Source organism: Buceros rhinoceros, unplaced genomic scaffold (genome assembly GCF_000710305.1).
Source record: "Buceros rhinoceros silvestris isolate BGI_N320 unplaced genomic scaffold, ASM71030v1 scaffold8722, whole genome shotgun sequence".
Lineage (NCBI taxonomy): Eukaryota > Metazoa > Chordata > Aves > Bucerotiformes > Bucerotidae > Buceros > Buceros rhinoceros.
The window spans coordinates 52,536-70,052 of NW_010397135.1; the positions used below are offsets into that span (position 1 = coordinate 52,536).

Consider the following 17,517-nt stretch of genomic DNA (forward strand, 5'->3'; position numbering starts at 1 on the left):
TAGGGATGTCAGTGGTGACCATTTCACAGCGAAACTGCTCTTCCAGCGCATTTTTGAGGAAACTTAGAGCTAAGAGTTGGCCTTTATTAGTAAAAGTTGGATACTGTATAGTTTCATTCCTAACAGACCTTACAGTTACTGGATATAAGTGTAACTAGGAGGTAATTTGAGTACTTCAATGTACATTGATTTTTTTCATTGCTCACTTAAACCCCTCATACTTACTTGACAATATTTAATGACTTCATTGTGCTCTTAACACAGGGATCAAAGGGTCTTTACAAAAACGTAACAAACCCTCACAACTTTAATTTATTCACTCAAAGGACAGTTAATTATTTCTCCTCTGCATTGTTTGCTGTTACAGAGAGGTTAATTCGTACTTTTTGAACACTTGATTTGTGAAGTGTGGGCCAGCATTTAAGTTACTCAGCAAATCCCACAGCCCTCAGAAGAGGGTAGGTTACAGTGTAGAAGCTGCCGTGTTGATTTTAAACTGGGATGTGTTGTATCAAATCATACTTAACAATTCTCAGTCATGGTTCTGTGATCCTTCCTGTGGGTAAAAATAATGAATTAAAGCCCCTGCTGCAGCAGCAGTTTCTGCTGCAGCAGAATTTTACCCACAGGAGAGAGCTTTACATTGCTCAAAATGGCTGCAGACTATTGTATGATTTGCACAATAAATTTCAGTTTATAACCCTGAGTACAGGTATATTAATTGCTTTTGTAGTTATTGTGAGCAGATGTCTTGTGGTTATATTGAGTGGGAAAAATCTGGCTCTGCTGTCTGAGTTCTGAAAATATCTAATTTTCCCTGACTCTTTGTTTGTTTGGTTTTTGTCTTGAATTCAGGTACAGTACATGTAATGACTTACCTCGTGGCATAACAAAAAAGAACTGTGATTGTTTCTTCTATGCGTTAGAGTTTTAGACGTATCTTAAGCAGTTTGTCACTTTACTCCTTACTTGGGTAACAGAATATTTCCCTGTCATAAAAGAGACTCCTTTAATAAGCCATAAATCAGAGCAATACTGATCACTGGAGTTTGGTTTATGTTCCCATCATGTAAATCCCTCTGCGACACACTGCTCTGTGATGTGTCCTGCGCTCTAATCTTGTGTTCAATTGACTGCTTTAGCATATCTTACCGCTGCCTGTGTCAAGCGGTCCAGCAGCCATGATTTCAAATTGCGAAGATCATTCAGCAGTTTGAAAGGCAATCCGTGCCAGTGCAGGGTTTTAAATATCAAAGAGACTTTTTAAAGAATACTTTCTCAAGTGGATTTGTGCTATTTGTAAGGGATTAAAATCATGCACTGCTTCTTTATTGAAAATTTGCATCTTAAATGAGTTATAGTCTCAGTTTTACTATGGCAGCAAAATAGGGAATCTTTTATGTTGAATATTTGCGCAGAAATACTTATCCTTACAAAAGTCAGAAAAACAATTACCACTTGCTGGCCCCATTTAGTCACTTAAGGACCAGCCACTCGATTCAGTGCTAAATCTCATGGCTGTTTCATCGCTCTGTTCCTTAAGGCTTAGTTCTGAGGTGACTCCACTGAAACTAGAGACATGCAGTGGTGTGAACTTAAAGGAGTGCAGCGATGGAACACCTTTAACCATCCACCACTGTGATGTAAATATCACTGTATGAGTCAGTTATATTTCAACAAATGCTCTGCTCTGTAGGAGACACTGCAGACAGCAGTGACAATGACATCTGAATGTACTGCAACACTGATACTTTATTTAACCAAACCCTTGCATCATTAGGGTGGAAATCAGTGGGGCTTCAGGGAGCTGTGCAGAATGTTCCTCTCTTCCCCCTTGACCCTTGGGGCTGGACTCCTTCCCCAAGGCTTCTACCCTGCAGTGAAGGCAACAGTGCCTCACAGGCCTTCTCCTCGTCTGTGATCTTGGACTCTGGAGTCCTTTAACCAAGGAGAGAAAGCTGCTCTTGCCAATCATGCAGATAGCGAACCTCTAATACAAAAGGAAATCTGTATTTTAAAAGAAAAAAAAATCATTTTTCATTATTCTTTGTGACATAAATTGCCTCTGTCAGGAGGCTAAACCTTTTTCTGAGATTCACTGTTACTCTTCCTGAAACATACCTGTCATTTCACAAATTAAGCCCACAAATTTCTGGTTTTTAACACGGTAACATTTAATAATTACCACAGTGACATTTAATTTGCTGTTGGCAGAGAGTCATGTACTGTCTCTCTGAGGTCCCGGTGGGCCTGAAGCAAGAGGAAGAATGTTACAGCACAAGGGGATGGTGCAGTGGTGTAGGATGTGAGAAGGAGGGAATGCAGGAGGAGTATTGCCTTTCCTTGTTTCCTTGCATTTCTGTGAAGTCTTGCTCAGCTCCTGCCGCCCCCTCTCCCTAAGCCAGCCCTAGCACCTGGTCCTGTGGTTTACTCATCTACCAGGAAACTCAGGTGAAAAAAAGTGGTGTGTGAGCTGAAATGAGACGAGGAACAGTGCTTGCTTGGGACTCTGTTTGTGGGGAGGGAGAGGAGCAGGGCAAAGTCCTCGGTGGCTGCACTAGATCTTTTTCACTTCACCCTGAGTAGCAGATGCACATTATTTCTTCTCTGTGTTAGTATTATGAAAGTACTTGATGTGGCAGAATTGTCAACTGGAACATTCTGGATCATTTCAAGGGACTTGTACATTAGCGTGTGAAGCAATGTGCTCAACGAGTTGCATAAGCTATCTAAGAAAGATCTTAAAAGACCGGGGCTAGAGACACTGGTGGTGTGATTGGGGCAGGGTGGGGGTCACAGTGGTGACTGTCACCAAACGTAGCAGTATAATAATGCTAAATTCACATACTGCTAGAGACTGGCTCTGTGAAAGAGGCTGTGGGTCAGGTGAACTATGTGCTGTACTAGAGCCACTCATTTTCACGTTGCATCTGAATGACGAATGACGTGGTGGTGTTTAAACTATTTTTAAATACTAAGTGCTTCATTTTCATCTCCTTCAGTAGCATGGCTCTGAAAGCAAATTGCCCATTTGCCTTTCACTGACATATATGACCCTCACCGTTATCATAATGCTCTCAGACTCAGACTTTTCCCCCTCTCCCCCCTCCTTTTGCTTTTTGTGCAAGTTGATAGCTATTTTCAAATACTTAGTATATTCTCAGGGCAACACCTCCTTTTCTTGCAAGCTTAAGCAAGCAATTCCTGTCGTACTGACTGAAAACCAGGTCTGACCTGTAAGCAGTGCTGCTTTATTGGTGTTTTCAGCTTTGACAACTCACAGCTTCTGACTTGAAAAGGGTCATGAGACCTTGCAAGATGGCTGAGAGTGCTGCTGCACTTCTACTGCTAATGAAATTGTAACGTGATTGAATTATGCCAAAATCCCAGTGTGTTAGGTAGGGTAGTTCAAAGAAAGGAGATTAACTGAACTAGAGCAGGCCTTGCTGTCTTGCACAGCTCCCGTGTCAGATTCTTTGTGTTCTGAATCCTGTTTTCTGGTACTTGCACTGCTGCGTGAATCACTCCGGTTTGTCAGAGGCGCACAGCAGGTCACATTTGCAGTAGAAATGTGCTATCTCTGTGCGGACCAACTCTTTCCTGTCTTTGTCAGAGAAGTGCAAAGATCTCATTAGTTGTGTCTGTACCGCAGAGGTCCAGCAGTTACCGAGGCTTTGGCCATGTAGAATTAATTGGCAGAATACTTTTACTACGATTCCACTCCCTTCCCCAAAACGGGACTTGTGACCCTTCCGATATGAGGTGCTCTGCTGGCCCTGATGGCAGGAGCTGCTCGGCTGGGGCAGGACACAGGGCTCCCCAAGAGCAAGTGGCTGTGGGGCAAGGAGCGGCATGCTGCAGTCCCCCTCAGCTTCTTAACCTGCTGTAGCTGGCTGCCACCCTGCAGGATCAAACTCATTTGGGCACCTTGAAAATCCCAGCTCAGCAGGTCCTATCGGGTTCTTTCGAAAGCACAGTCCTATGATGTGGTTCCCAACAAGCTCCACTACACGTGGGATGCTTTTCTCAGCTGTGCTTTGCCTGTGCTGATTTTGTTTCAGCAAATTGCATCACTGTACTTCATGCATGATCTGTAATGAATCCTAATGATCTGAATCAAGTACATATGAAAACTCAGAGCTTGTTTTCCTCTATAAAGTCTTCTATTTATGCTTGTATTTGAAAAATGTAGTGCTAGAAGTGCATTTAAATATGTCATTGATTACTCATGAGTTTTAAGAGGTCGACTGCAAAAACTAAAGCCAACGCATTTGTAAAGTATGGATTACTAGATGTCAAAGTATTTCATATTGTAACAAAATCTAAAAGCTCTTAACTTCATGCCATGGGCAGTACATGACTAATGTGAAGAACAGTGCAATGATGTCGTGAAGAGAAACACATGCTTTCACAAGCATGAAAGCTTTCTCCTCTAAAATAACAAGGGACAGATTCCATCCGCTGTATTTTCCCTTACTGCAAAGTAACGAGCAAAATCTTCCAAGTTATTTTGGGGTTTGTTTCATTAATGGGAGAATGACAAGTGCTACAGTGACTGGTTATAAATAAGCAGAATCATATTGTTAATTTAGGCCAGTCTTAGTAATTCTTGAGGATCTTTCCAGTGGAGATGTATTGTAAATTGGTTGCAAGGAGAGGCGGAAGTTGGTTGATTGGGGTGGGAGTTAAGAAAGTTCTGAGTCCAAGCACATGAACTCGTGTGTAATTTCCTTCTTCCCTTCCAGTTTGAACAGGAGAACCAGAGACTTGTTGGTGAAATGAATAATCTCTTCGATGAAGTCAGGTACAGTCTTCTGTTACTTGGCAGATGGCTGCACATGCTGGTCCCATGCCCCGGACAACATCCGCACCCAGTGAATTTGCTGCAGGATGCCCGACTGTGTGAACAGTAGTGGTGTGGTAGAAGGAGGGATGCAACAGGAGCGCCCAGGAAACAAACTGTATGAGTTTACACATAGTGCTGTCCCACAGCGTAAAGATGGCTGAGTGACATACAAATTATCCAAAGCAGTAGTGGTTAAACCTGGAAGGTTTACGTTCTGCCCCAGTTAAGTTTTAAAGGTTGTCTTCCATTCGTACCACGTTGTCTGCTGCGTACAGTCAGCAGTGGGGAGGAGCAGTCAGGGACCCCACGCAGAGAAAGACTTGCCTTTATGGCAAAGGGGCTCCGCTTGCTGTGCACAAAACCTGAATGGCCAACTCAAGCTAGAGCTTTACTTTTGGGATACTAGAACTAGGCAAGGTGAACTCCACAGTTTGTAGTAGCATTTTAAAAATGGAATGTCAAAATTAACTCCTTAGGGTCCACCATGGATTCTGTTATATTAGATGAAGGCAGGCAGACAGCTGTAGCTCTCGCAGCGAAGCCTGCTGCTGACTGAGAATCTCCAGGTAGTGTCTTTCCCAGAGCTTCACTGCGGGCTGGTCGTCTTCCAGCCATGAACTGTCGAGCTACTGTTAGACTGCTGCTGCCCAACAACACAGCTGTGTGTTTGGAATAGTCTGCTTACCGGGTTAGAACCTTGACCTGCAGCAGCAGGAAATGTTTGTTTGCACTAGTTTCTGATGCAGTGTTTCTATTCTTTGCCAAGACAAATTGAAGGAAAAGTGGTGGAAATCTCCAGATTACAAGAGATATTCACTGAAAAGGTCTTGCAGCAGGTTAGTAGAATTTAATACTACAGCAGCAAATAGAGCTTGATTTTCTTGGGAGTATTTTGGTCTTGGCTGCATGCAAGATGAAAACATGAGATTAATGATGAAAATTTTTGATGCAAATCTGAAGGAAAATATTTTGGGGTTTTTTTTCAAATGCAAAATGAAGATATTTACTGTTGTTACTTCTCGGAATGTACTGGGACTGGAAAATGGAATGTGTTAGCGTGACCCCTCTGCCTCAGAATTAGTGTCCTGTTAAATGTGTTATTTAGCAGCAGCTTTTCTGGAAATGGTGGCACCTCTTTCAAAACAGCTGGCAAAAATTAGAAAGGTTACATTTGGTTGTAGACAAATGGGAGAGTTCCTATTGATGGCAGTGGTCTCGACTCAGGCTCATAAAATCACAGGTAAAGAAATTAGAACTTAATCGACTCTACACCTTTGCATAACTGAAACTAAGATGTTAAAAATACTAGATTTTATCTCTGAGTTCTGCTTGTTCCCCAAGTCCTTGCAAGTTTTTTTTTCCCCTAACCTTCATCACTGTTTCTCAATTTTATTTTTTGTAACAGGAAACTGATATTGACAATATCCATCAGTTAGTTGTGGGTGCAACAGAGAATATCAAAGAAGGCAACGAAGACATAAGAGAGGTAACATCTCCCAAGCTGTGTTTTAAACCCACTTGTTTATCTTACATTTCAGTTTTGCCCAAGTGTTGCTTTAAACAGCATGTGAGAGCTCACCCTCAGTACAAGCACAGCGTTTGTGTGGCGGTGTCAGGACGTGACTTTGGAAGAACCGTGTGAGTTAGCCAGGGTGCTCATTAGTGGGCACTGCTTGCCTCGCTAACCATGATGTGAATAGCTGTACAGACCTGCAGACATCCACTTAGCCTCACCAATTTTTTTTTAACATGAAGGTGACCTAGCATGCATCTAAGCACCTGTGAAGTTTTGTTAAAAAAGAGAAAAAAATAAAAAAGGGCGGGGGGAGAAATTGCAAACTACGAATAAAAGACAGCGCTGCAATTGTTGAAACTGGAGTTAAATGCTGAGGGTTAGCAGAAGTCTCTTTACCACACTGAACAACATCATCTCACATGCTCCTAGTAAACCAATCACCTACCCCTTTGTCTTTCTTACTAATTAGAATGAAATGTTTTCCTTCTAGAACTGAGATTTCTGTAAAAAAAAAAAAAATCCTAAATTAGGAACTAAGTGGCTCAGTTCTTTTTCTCCCTCCTGAAAGCACACAGAATGTGTAACTCAAGGGTGAGTTACCTACGGCTCAGCAATCCTGAGTGTGCATTGCACATGGCATGAAGGGATTATTGATTCATTTCTCCCGTTTGTTAAGTAGAACAAAGTTTCCTAAACCATACTGAGAGGCAGTAGAGAAAGGTGATAAATAGAAAACTTTGTCACTCACGTTAATGTTTGTAGCACATACATTAAAAAAAAAAAAAAAACAACCAAAAACTATTCCATATGTTTAATCTGAAAAGTGAGAGAGAAAAACAGGTCCCCTGCTATATGTTGTTCTCAGTTTTGTTAAGTGTGTGGTCAATAAATTAAAAAAAAAAAAAAAAACAACCAAAAACTATTCCATATGTTTAATCTGAAAAGTGAGAGAGAAAAACAGGTCCCCTGCTATATGTTGTTCTCAGTTTTGGGAAGGAGAAACCAAGGAAAATCTTGCTGTGCTTGCTGCTTGCTCTGAGACTGCAGTACGTGAGTGACAGTGCTATGTCATCCTCTAGAAAGTTGTCATGCGTTTGGGTTTTGTGGGTTTTTTTGTGGTTTGGTTTTTTAGTCAGAAGCTGTTTATTAGAATGATGAACGACAGAATTTCTAACCACAGAATTTCACTTTTGCAACTTAGAACTGTACATGTGTACGTTTTGATGTAGTTCTTAATGTTTTGAGTGTATTTCCATTGTGTGGGATTTGGGGATCTTTTTGGTGTCATTTTGCCTTTTTCTTTTTCTAAATAACCAATTTAAGATCTTGAGAGGAACTCCGGGGTGATAAACGTGAAGTGGTAGAGCCAACCTGACCATTACTCACCTGAAATTAATGGCAGGTTTCGTTGTTTCTCTTGTGGGAGAGAAGAGTGAAGCCACTCTCAGTCATCGTGGGTTGTCATTGTTGACGTTCTACTGTATGTGTACCGGTGGTGGTAATGGAGGTAACTTTTCCTTGCAGGCCATCAAAAACAATGCTGGATTTAGAGTATGGATCCTATTCTTCCTTGTGATGTGTTCATTTTCCTTGCTTTTCCTGGACTGGTATGATAATTAAGGATATAATACTGTCTACATACTTTGATTGTACAGCTTTTGACATCTTTTTCAATGGAGCAGGGTATGTGGTACACCTGTACATTATGCATTTTTTCATACTGCTATGATGGAAATGTTTTCCAATAAACAAACATGTATGTATGCATTAGAGCAAAGGGAGTTGGTAGCATTCATTTTAAATCCCTTTATCGAACATAAAGCCACACTTAATCCTCTGAAGAACACAGAAACCTTTCAAAGAGCTGATAAGACAGCTGCAAGCTGGAGCATAGCTCACAGAAAAAAGAAAAAAGGATGCTGGTTTTATCACTGTCACCCACCCTCCTGCAATGTTTAACGTCCAGCTCCCAGTGCGCAGACCAGATCAAGAGAAAACTGTTCCTTTGCAAAAGCATCTACACTGTCTTAGGCTTTTATTTAACGATACCACTTCAGTACATCGTGATCATTTTGCACATGTATGACCTCTACTTCTAATCCTCTGGAACTACTCGAGTTGCAGATCAGCTTGATGTAATTAATAGTAATAATAATGATAAGAAGTCAACTGAAGAGCTTTACTTCTAGGTGAAAAGAGAGACAACGACACAAACAGATTGTGCAGTGAAACATGTTCTGGGATGTCAGAACAAAGCCAAAGGATCGACAGTATTAAAGCCAAACTCTTAAAAGTACTAAAATTGGGAGCAATTAGTTAAATAAAAAAAGTCTCAGCACCAACTGTAGATAATAATTAATAAACTCCTTTGCGTTAAATGAGAGGGGAAAAGGGGTTTGACTTTAAGAAGCATAAGCCTTATGATCTAGGAGAAAGAGATTACTTAGCTTTTTAAATGTTCATTGTTGTGAGAGAGAAATAAATTGTTTCTCATCTGTATTTACTTGTGCATTGAAGTTTTTATTGTTCTAAATTTAAGGGGAGGAGATGTATCATGAATCATTTCTGTGTTGGCCAGTCTTGGGAAGAGGTCTTCCCATCTTGTAAAATCTGAATGTCCTCTCTAAATATGTTGATATGAACCGTGTGTTTTACTCTCTTCTGAAATGTACATTTCTACACATTCTGTGCAACAACCAGCAGCATCTTTACTCTGCACAGTGAAAATGTCAAAAGTTACATGTGAATTCATTACACTCAGTAAAGCATACGCCTCTTGGAAAATGCAAACGTATGTTTGAGTATCTTAACATAAGCTTGACATTTTTAAATGCAAAGAAAAATTTGGCACATAATTTATTGCTTTTAATGCATTCCACATACCATAATGACTTAAAGCCTTTTACAGTTATACTGTGTAATGCACATTTCCTATCAAACCTGGAGATTTAAGTAATAATGGTTATTTTAACTGTATTGGTAAGAAAAATTGATAAAGCAACTCTACTGGAGAAAAATAAAAGTAGAGCTGACCATGTTTGTAATATTACAGATCTTGAGAAACAGCCCAGACTGATGTTTTCCCTTCATGTTTGTAGAGTACCAAAAAAAAAAAAGGAACTTTTGACATGTCCACTCCACCTTGTCCCATTCAAGTTACATGAACAAAAGAGTTACTCACTTGCCCCGATGCTTCACACACTTACTTTCTCTGTTAAAGTAATAAGATGTCTCTCTTTTTTGTAGTATATAAGGTTTGTAATAAAAATGAAAAAATGGTTTCACACAAAGAATAGGTAAATTCGTAATTACAATGGAAGGTTAACGTGCATCCACAATACTATGTTCTACATCTTTTGCCCTCCCAAGCCATACTTTGACAGTTCTATTCCTCACTCCGTTTCACATGTCACTTTAAAACAGCCAGTTGTGTTATCTAATAAGCTATTCTTTCACTGGTGGTGCTCTGTGGTTTAGAAAGTATCAAACCGCAAACCATACATAAACTGAAACTCTAATTAATAAAAAAGGAAAATGTTAACATAATAAGATAAAATTTAGATACAGCACTCCCGCAGTTGTATCCAACAAATTATGCAGTGGACCACATCTACTGTGCAGAGGCTTTCTCCCTCTTAAGTATGATCACAAGATGTTGTTTCTCATTAGCACATCCTGACCTGTGTATCTTCACACTGTCCTCAACATCCCTCACTAAAACTGTCTGTGTTCTCCCATAATGTCTATCATCTAGTTTGTGTTTCAGTGCACATCCTTACCAAGATGCTAAAGCCACAGTGGAAATGCAGTTAAATCCAGTTGACAGCAATAATAAAACATTAAGCATGCCTTGTTGCAGAGAACTTCATTATCACTTACAAATAAACAACAGTAAAGAAAATGTAAGAAAAATGCTACCTGACAGTTTCTTTCTCCATAAGTGTCATTACATTACGCCCTTGACATCAGTGCTGACTACCAATTCTTGCTTGAGCCAGAACTAAGTATCTAACAGAGCTTTCAGCTAACCAAGAGATCACTCTAGTTATGGCTGGGATGTTTCAGTTTGCAAAATGACAACGGATAAACAAGTTAATAAATAAAGTGGCTGTTCAGATAACAGAACACATGATTTATCAAAGGTCCAAGCCCTGAAAATCCAGTGAAGAAATCTGTCAGTATCCAATAAACTGCAAGAACGTATCTAACATGGGGATTTTTTAACATTGAAAATGGTGTCAAAGCTCTGAAGCGATGCCGATATGCACCTTGGTTTATGCCCATGAATGTTCTGCAGCAAGTTTTTGGTTTGGGTTTGTTTTTTTGTTTTGGTTTTTTTTTTTTTTTTTTTTTTTTTTTTTTTTTTTTTTGCAAAGCAGTATCAGCAAACAGAAGCAATTGCACCATAAACATGAGTTACCTCTAAATTATCCGTAATTATATTAATGAAAAGTTCCTTAAAGTCCCTTAGTTACCTTCGAATGACATAGTGTTAATAATTAGCTTATCATACTAAGCTGATTTCTCAGCAGCTTCAGTCTCCTGTTCAGACAGTTTCTCTTCTGACAGTACCGTCATCCACGGGGACACTGAGCGCGTAATGGTTTGTTTGGCCAGATTGTAGTGGTTTATGACTGTGTAAAATTTCCCTCGAGCGCTGGAGTCTTGTTCAGAGTAGTAGTTTTCCAACCCAGCTGGAATGCACTGATTATTCTGAAAGGAAAATCCATCACTTAGATTACAGATAGATAAAGCCCCATACATACCAGAAGTAGGGTATACTTTGGTTTCGACTTTTCCTTTTAGTCTGAGCCAACATGCACTTTCTGCGAGTCGAGCTGCAACATACAGCAGTTAACTACAGTGTCGTCCTACTGTGTTCACAATGTTCCTCCCTGCAATCCTTCAGCTACTAGCACGTTTGACAGGAAGACCAATCTGGGTTTATATGCCAGAATAATTAACAGACAAGAAAGATGCTCACCTACAACTATTTTTAAAAGTACTCAACCTCTAGTTCCAGCTGTATTTTCCTGCTTTTTCCTCCCAACCTAGTTCCAGCTGCTTGTTCTACGGTTACAAATGTTTGCATCCTACCACTGGATTAGCTTTAGGCTCTTTAATTTGGTGTTTTCAGCCTGAAGGACAGCAATTGACACAGATGTATTGGTGCTCAGGCATGAACAGTTCTGTAGCCCAGTAAATACGCTGTACAGAGAACACACTGTGGGTGCAAGCGTGTGCACACATACAGCATTCATTCTTGACTGTCAGAAAGGTGTAACCAACAGCAGGCTTTTAGAAAGCCATCTTCAGCTATGGGACTACATATTTCATTTCCCAGAAGTGTAAGAGCGCTACACAGGAACTGCGAGATGCTCAGAGCTTTTGAAAGTGAAATACCCCATTTACAGAGTTAAATGTTAGGTAGGATCCAAACTTTGCTGTCATCTTAAAAAACAAAGGGTAATGCACCATGAGTGTACATGGTCAGCAAGTATCGTCTAGCAGCCGTCCCAGTGACAGTACAGTAAAAGCCTGCGAAGCACCTAGTTGCACTGAACGAAAAAATGACTTGGACGTGTGCTGTGACACCCAGGTTTTGCTCCAGAAGGCAATGGGTCTCTCTGCAGGTCCTCTGCCATATCTGCCAGTCCAGGCAATCTTGCCTGACACCTCAGAGGGCTGGGGCAGTCATTTGGGCAACTGAATTGACCCTCTATAAGCTATGAGTAGCTGCAGCTTGAGGAAAAATAAGTTTAATCATTTCTACTCTGTTTTAAAAACATTTAGGCTGTTTGAACTTCCTGCTCCCAGCACCAGAAGACTAAAATTTATAACACTACAGCACAGCAACTGTGAACTGCTGCTGTTCTCGCAGACCTTCACAAATGAAATTGAGTATTGTAAATCTCTAAGCACAAAAACACATGCAAAGATGTCATTGTTTTTAGGACCAGATGCTACCTCAAATGTGCCCACGTTTACTTTTGCTTGTCCAAAAAAAAAAGTGGCATAAATGTGCAGCAGTATCAATAGTTCCAGATAGTTTAAGTCATAAAGCACAAATGATTGCGTTAAGATCCTGGAGACAGTCTTGGCTTAATAGAAATTCTGCATCCTAAAAAAGTTAAGAGTGAAGAAAAAGCATCAAAAGGTAAGAAAACAAAAAGGACAGCTTGCCAAAACAGGCCTACAGGTAGTCTCTGAAGCCGCCTGCTCCCGCTGAATGCAATCTTGTGCCAACTTTGACTGCTGAAAGACCTGCTGTCACCGGACTAACAGCCCTCCCACGGAGTTAACACCTCATGGGTTCTAACCTGCTTGTGTGCCAGCAGCTTTGGTATATGCCAGACTCGCAATAGCGCTCAAAGTCACCACTCCCACCCAGGTTCAGTGTATTTGTTATCTTGTTAATGTAGCAGCCAGGGCAAATCCTCCCTCAGTTCTGTCTGAAGTAGCACTACAAAGCAGACACTTGTGCCTGTTCAACGCTGTTTAAGTCAGCAAGAGGTTTCCCCATGGCCAAAATCATCCTATATGCCAGCTGCAAGACCAGGACCTAGATTTAAAATAAAAATCCAGGAATCTGAAATAGAGCTACTTGAGATGCACGTTCACCTACATCAACCATGCCATCTTCGGGAAGTATTTTCCGTGCTTTGTCTGGGATAACTGACATTACTTCTGATGTGATAAAATGACTAAGAAGTACATAGACACAGACATCTTTGTAGTGATTATTTCACACAGCCATGGGATGTAATCAGAACGCTAAATATTTAGAACAGAGAAAAGAACACAATCCACTGCTCTGATGAAATCTGCCAAGGAAATTCAAGCAAATATAATTATTAGTGAAGACAAGCTGAGATTACTGCCAGTCTAAAAAAACACCACAGAATCTTGTGCCGCTTTTAGAAGCAATTTGCCTTGTAACAGGCAGAATGACTCAGTAACGTTATTTTTTGTAGTCACAAACACGCACAACATTTGACAGAAGAGCCTAAAGAAACACACAGCAGTTTCCATCTTGGCTTAGTTTTTGCTCCCAGGATTTCACACTTCTAGAAAAGATGGGAAAAACCTCCCCTTTTACTCACTGCTCCTTGGGTACTGCCCCAGGACAGCCCCTTTTGCTTAGCTCCTACAAAAGGCAAGTCATGATTAGGAGGCAAGTCGCTCAGGAGTGACTGAGCGATGGGAACTGGTGCTGACTGTCATCCTGCCATTTGCCTGAGATTTTCCGCTTATGCAGATCATTTCTTTCCATCCTTCTTATTTGTTTCTGTGGTTCCCAGATAAAAAAGTAGTAAGGAAGGCCATGAGGAGAAACTGTGATGCTCCCGAGTGAGTTGCTAGTCTCCTGTTGCTTTCAGAACCCTTCTGTTCCAGAAATTAGTTCTGGGATAAGGCCTTTGTTGCCCGAGAAAATCCTGGTTGCCAGCCTGTATCATTAAGATGACTCCTTTTTTTCCTTTGACAAAAAGGCCCCAGGGGTATTCACTTACAAAGAGTATCTTCTGTCACATTAACTTGCTGGATCAGTAATTTCAAATTTATTAATAGAGGATGGTGGTGTCTTCAATGCACTGAAATTACTCCGTTGTGCTGTCCGTGGGCCTGACAGAACACAGGTGCCTTGGCAACGAAAGCTAAAGGGGAACAGATGCAGTATGGAGCATACTGAGTCCCTGGAGAAATTCCTCCAGGGTGTAAATGCACTCAGGTCTTTGAGGAAGACTCCCATGAGTCACACCAATAGCCAGCTGAGTGCTTCAGAGGAGAGATTTACACAACAGCAGTAATAGGGCTCGGTCAGAAAGCTTGAGCAAGCACAAAATTGAGGCTTGAGCAGTTTAAGGCTGCTATACAAAGGCAAGTAAGCACCTTTTTAAGCACACCTTCAAGCCCTGGATGCGCAGGACCACAGAAAGGCTGGAAACACTGAGACCTTTGGCACTGCTCCATGTATGAGAACATCAAAGCAGAGAAGTCTGACTCACAGCTGCGGCAGCTCAGCCTTTATACAGATTCCCATGGTGCCTAGCTTCCTGAGTCAGGGGACACCTCTGCCCTGAACCAGGAAATCACATCAGCACCCAAAGCCCAGGGACATCTAGGCCAGAGAATGATGTTGAGTCCATCTGAAGCATGAAGCCAGCTCACAGAGACATTGGTCACAAGGTGACAAATGACTTCATCTCCCTCAGAACATCTGTGCCATGCTGTGCCACGATGTATTATGGACTCTCCCCCAAAAAAGATGCAAAGGCAACAAACACAAATTCATGTCAACACTGCTTGTTTCAGGCCTGGTGTCGTTTGCTGATGTGTTAATCCTGTAAAACTCCGAAGAGTCACGTGACTAAAGACGCTATGTCTCCTGGCATTAAGCCATCAAGTAGCTACAGAACAGCCTCCACAAAACCCAAACACCAGGAGAGAGTAATAGTAGCACAGCCCTGTGTATGTGCTGCCCCTTAAAAATAAAGCATAAGCTATGGGACATTCTGCCCAAATTCTGGTTTAAACACAGGGCCCCGAGGAGAGAAACCCAACCAGATTCTGTTCACTGAAATGTAGCTGAGAAACTGTTCTCCCCTTAAATGTTCGTGACACTAGGAAGAAAGGACAAAAGAGGCCAGAAGGCTGCAGCTCAAAGGAGGGGACAACGTGGTGCGAGAAGCAGCAGGCTGTTACCAGACTTACGGCAGGAGTATGTAACTGGCCATTCCTGTTAAGTCAGGATCACATCAAGATAGGCTTGGTGGGAACATATCCCAGATTGCTCAAAGCCAAACGAAAGCTTAGGAAGAAAAAGGCTGTCATCCCATGAGATACGAGCACAGCGGGGTTTCAGTGCTTCTCTGACAAAGACAAAACAACAGCAGCAGAACCAAAAGTTGGATCTCCTGAATTACAGTCAAATATTCTAACCGCAGTTATCTTCTGCCCTTGAACCAAGGGAAACCAGTAGCCTAAAACTGAATGCTTGGAGCTAAGTTAGTCCAGCAGGGCATCACTGATTGTAACTTTGGACTAGATTCTTGTAAAATATTCATGCCTGCAGGGACATAATCAAAAGCCCTGAACAGGACTGTCAAAAGAGTGCTGCCTGAGGCAGCCATTCCTTCTTAAATCCTTCTGAAGATGACTCTAAGTACCCATTTGATTCATTACGGGACTAAACATTCTTAAAAAATTAGAGGGAAGAATGCCATCATCACTGCTACTTTTCTTACCTAATTACAGCCAAGTTCAACTCCGCTAAATTTACAACTGAGAAATCAATGATACCTTTCTGACTCTCAGCCCAGGTCATGGCTGAGGAGCCAGCACTACCATGATGAAGCGAGCCCCAACCTCCCTTTCCATTAGCTCCAGTGTTTTTTCCAATAAACGTGTCTTCCCTTTTTTGCAATGACTTTCGGCCTGTGGCAGGCTTGGAGGCCATGGTTCTAAAACAGAAAGTCCTTTCTACAAAAATAACCCTAAGGTAACTCTGCTGCTTTTTATGAGAACATCACTCTACTGTTTCTTTGACACATATTCCAAAGTCATTTTTTTTCCTCTGGGTTTTATCATCTCTTCTTTCCTAAGACACAGGAATTTGGAGGAACATGCAACATTAAACCACATGACCCAATAAATGAGGGCTTTGTCCAGATAACTGCAGATGCAAGTAGGTTTGAAGGACTCTGGCATTGGGTCTTTCACTGTATTTTCAGTGTTTAAAGCATCATTGTAACAACATTATGAAAATTGTGCAGTAGTACAACCACAATTATAAATTAAGCAGAAAAACATAACAGGAAGTGCATCAACCCATGAAAACAAACACAAATTTCTATGCAATACAACATGACTTAATCAAGGTTATGCAAAAAACAACACAGAGGATATTACATACTCCCCTGTTTTTCTAGAACGTGTACACAATTTACCTTGAAAACAAATCCTTCTGGACAGGTATGATCATACTTGTAAACCTTGTAGACTACCAGAAATACAACACACGTTAAGAATGCAAGGGCAAAAAGGACCAGCACAGTTACCTGTAAAAAAAACAAAAAACAGAAAAAACAGGCTGATGTTAGTAATGTACTGCTTACTGTATTGCTGTTTGCTACTGTAGGCAGCAGCTATGAGTGCACTTTAAAGGATAAACACAGCTTCTTAATTATTGAGGGAGAACAGGGAAGCACCATGTGCGTGCTTCTACCTCCCCCTTCTTGGAGAAGGAAGCGGATGATCTGTTCAGCAGCCCATCGCCTCTGTACTGCAAGGCTTTTTTGGTGGTATTTCACTTCAGTGCACAGAAGGCCAGAAGGACACATGGAGGTAGCTTGGGTCTGCCGCTTTTTCAGTACTTGGATGATGGAAGTCTAGTTTAGGTCAGCTGGGAAGCACGTGTTTCCCCTGTGCCTGTCCAAGAGTGGAGCCAGATGACAGTGAGTTAGCACAGGTGTCATCCAGTTAACACAAAGGTGACTCTAGCACAGCAAGGAGAAAGTAACATCTGCCCTCTTGCTAGGATGAGAGTTTGTTCCTCCACCCGCAGTCTCCGTACTTGGTTGCTCAATGCTTCTTAATTTATAGATTGAAACACTATTTCTTCATCACACAGAGACTATGCAGGAGTAGTTCACCTTGCCAGATCTGTAAGGGAACACACCATGCTCCACACAGGGCTAGGGTGGAGAACTTCTGTTACACTGCTGTCCACAGCGCTCACAGGCATGCCTTTACGGACTGCACTACGTGGCACCGACTTTTCAGTGTCCTTAGGTACCTCACTGGTCCTCAACTTGGCCTGGAAGGAAATCCAAGACCCACCTTAAGCTGAACCTGAAATCAGTGTCAGTATCCAGATCCAGCTAACTTAACCCAGGAATAAATTCCGAGCAGCTGGAGACCAGCAGCCTTTCAGGTGAGATGGGAGACATAACTACCTCTGGAATTACCTCGCCCACTGACAAGAGAAAAAACAAGAGTCTGGCCTAGCAGTTACACTGCAAAGCTCCCTAATTCAGACCTGGTTTTGTGGAAGGTTTGAGCTGAGGCAAATGGAATTCATTACCTGGGAGAATATCCCAGATGGATGTGTTTATTATTCTAAAGCCTCTACTGATAGTCAAATGAGTAACTCAAA

General features: G+C 41.5%; 2 protein-coding genes across 2 annotated transcripts in view; one reads left to right on the plus strand and one right to left on the minus strand.

The window, feature by feature from the left end:
* Window positions 1-8,006, plus strand: part of STX18 (syntaxin 18) — a gene marked incomplete at its 5' end in the record, with an annotated part of 30,841 nt that extends 22,835 nt beyond the window's left edge. The window contains 4 exons of the mRNA XM_010146129.1: window positions 4,746-4,804; window positions 5,613-5,682; window positions 6,252-6,332; window positions 7,887-8,006. Coding sequence (XP_010144431.1) covers window positions 4,746-4,804; window positions 5,613-5,682; window positions 6,252-6,332; window positions 7,887-7,982 — 306 coding nt within the window. The remainder of the gene's footprint in view (window positions 1-4,745; window positions 4,805-5,612; window positions 5,683-6,251; window positions 6,333-7,886) is intronic.
* Window positions 8,007-10,732: 2,726 nt separating this feature from the next.
* LOC104502194 (neuron-specific protein family member 1) lies at window positions 10,733-17,178 on the minus strand (the record flags this gene model as incomplete). The annotated part of the gene is made up of 3 exons (XM_010146130.1): window positions 10,733-11,075; window positions 16,310-16,420; window positions 17,041-17,178. Coding segments are annotated over 3 exons (450 nt in total), but the record flags the coding sequence as incomplete, so codon positions are not given.
* Window positions 17,179-17,517: the final 339 nt, after the last annotated feature.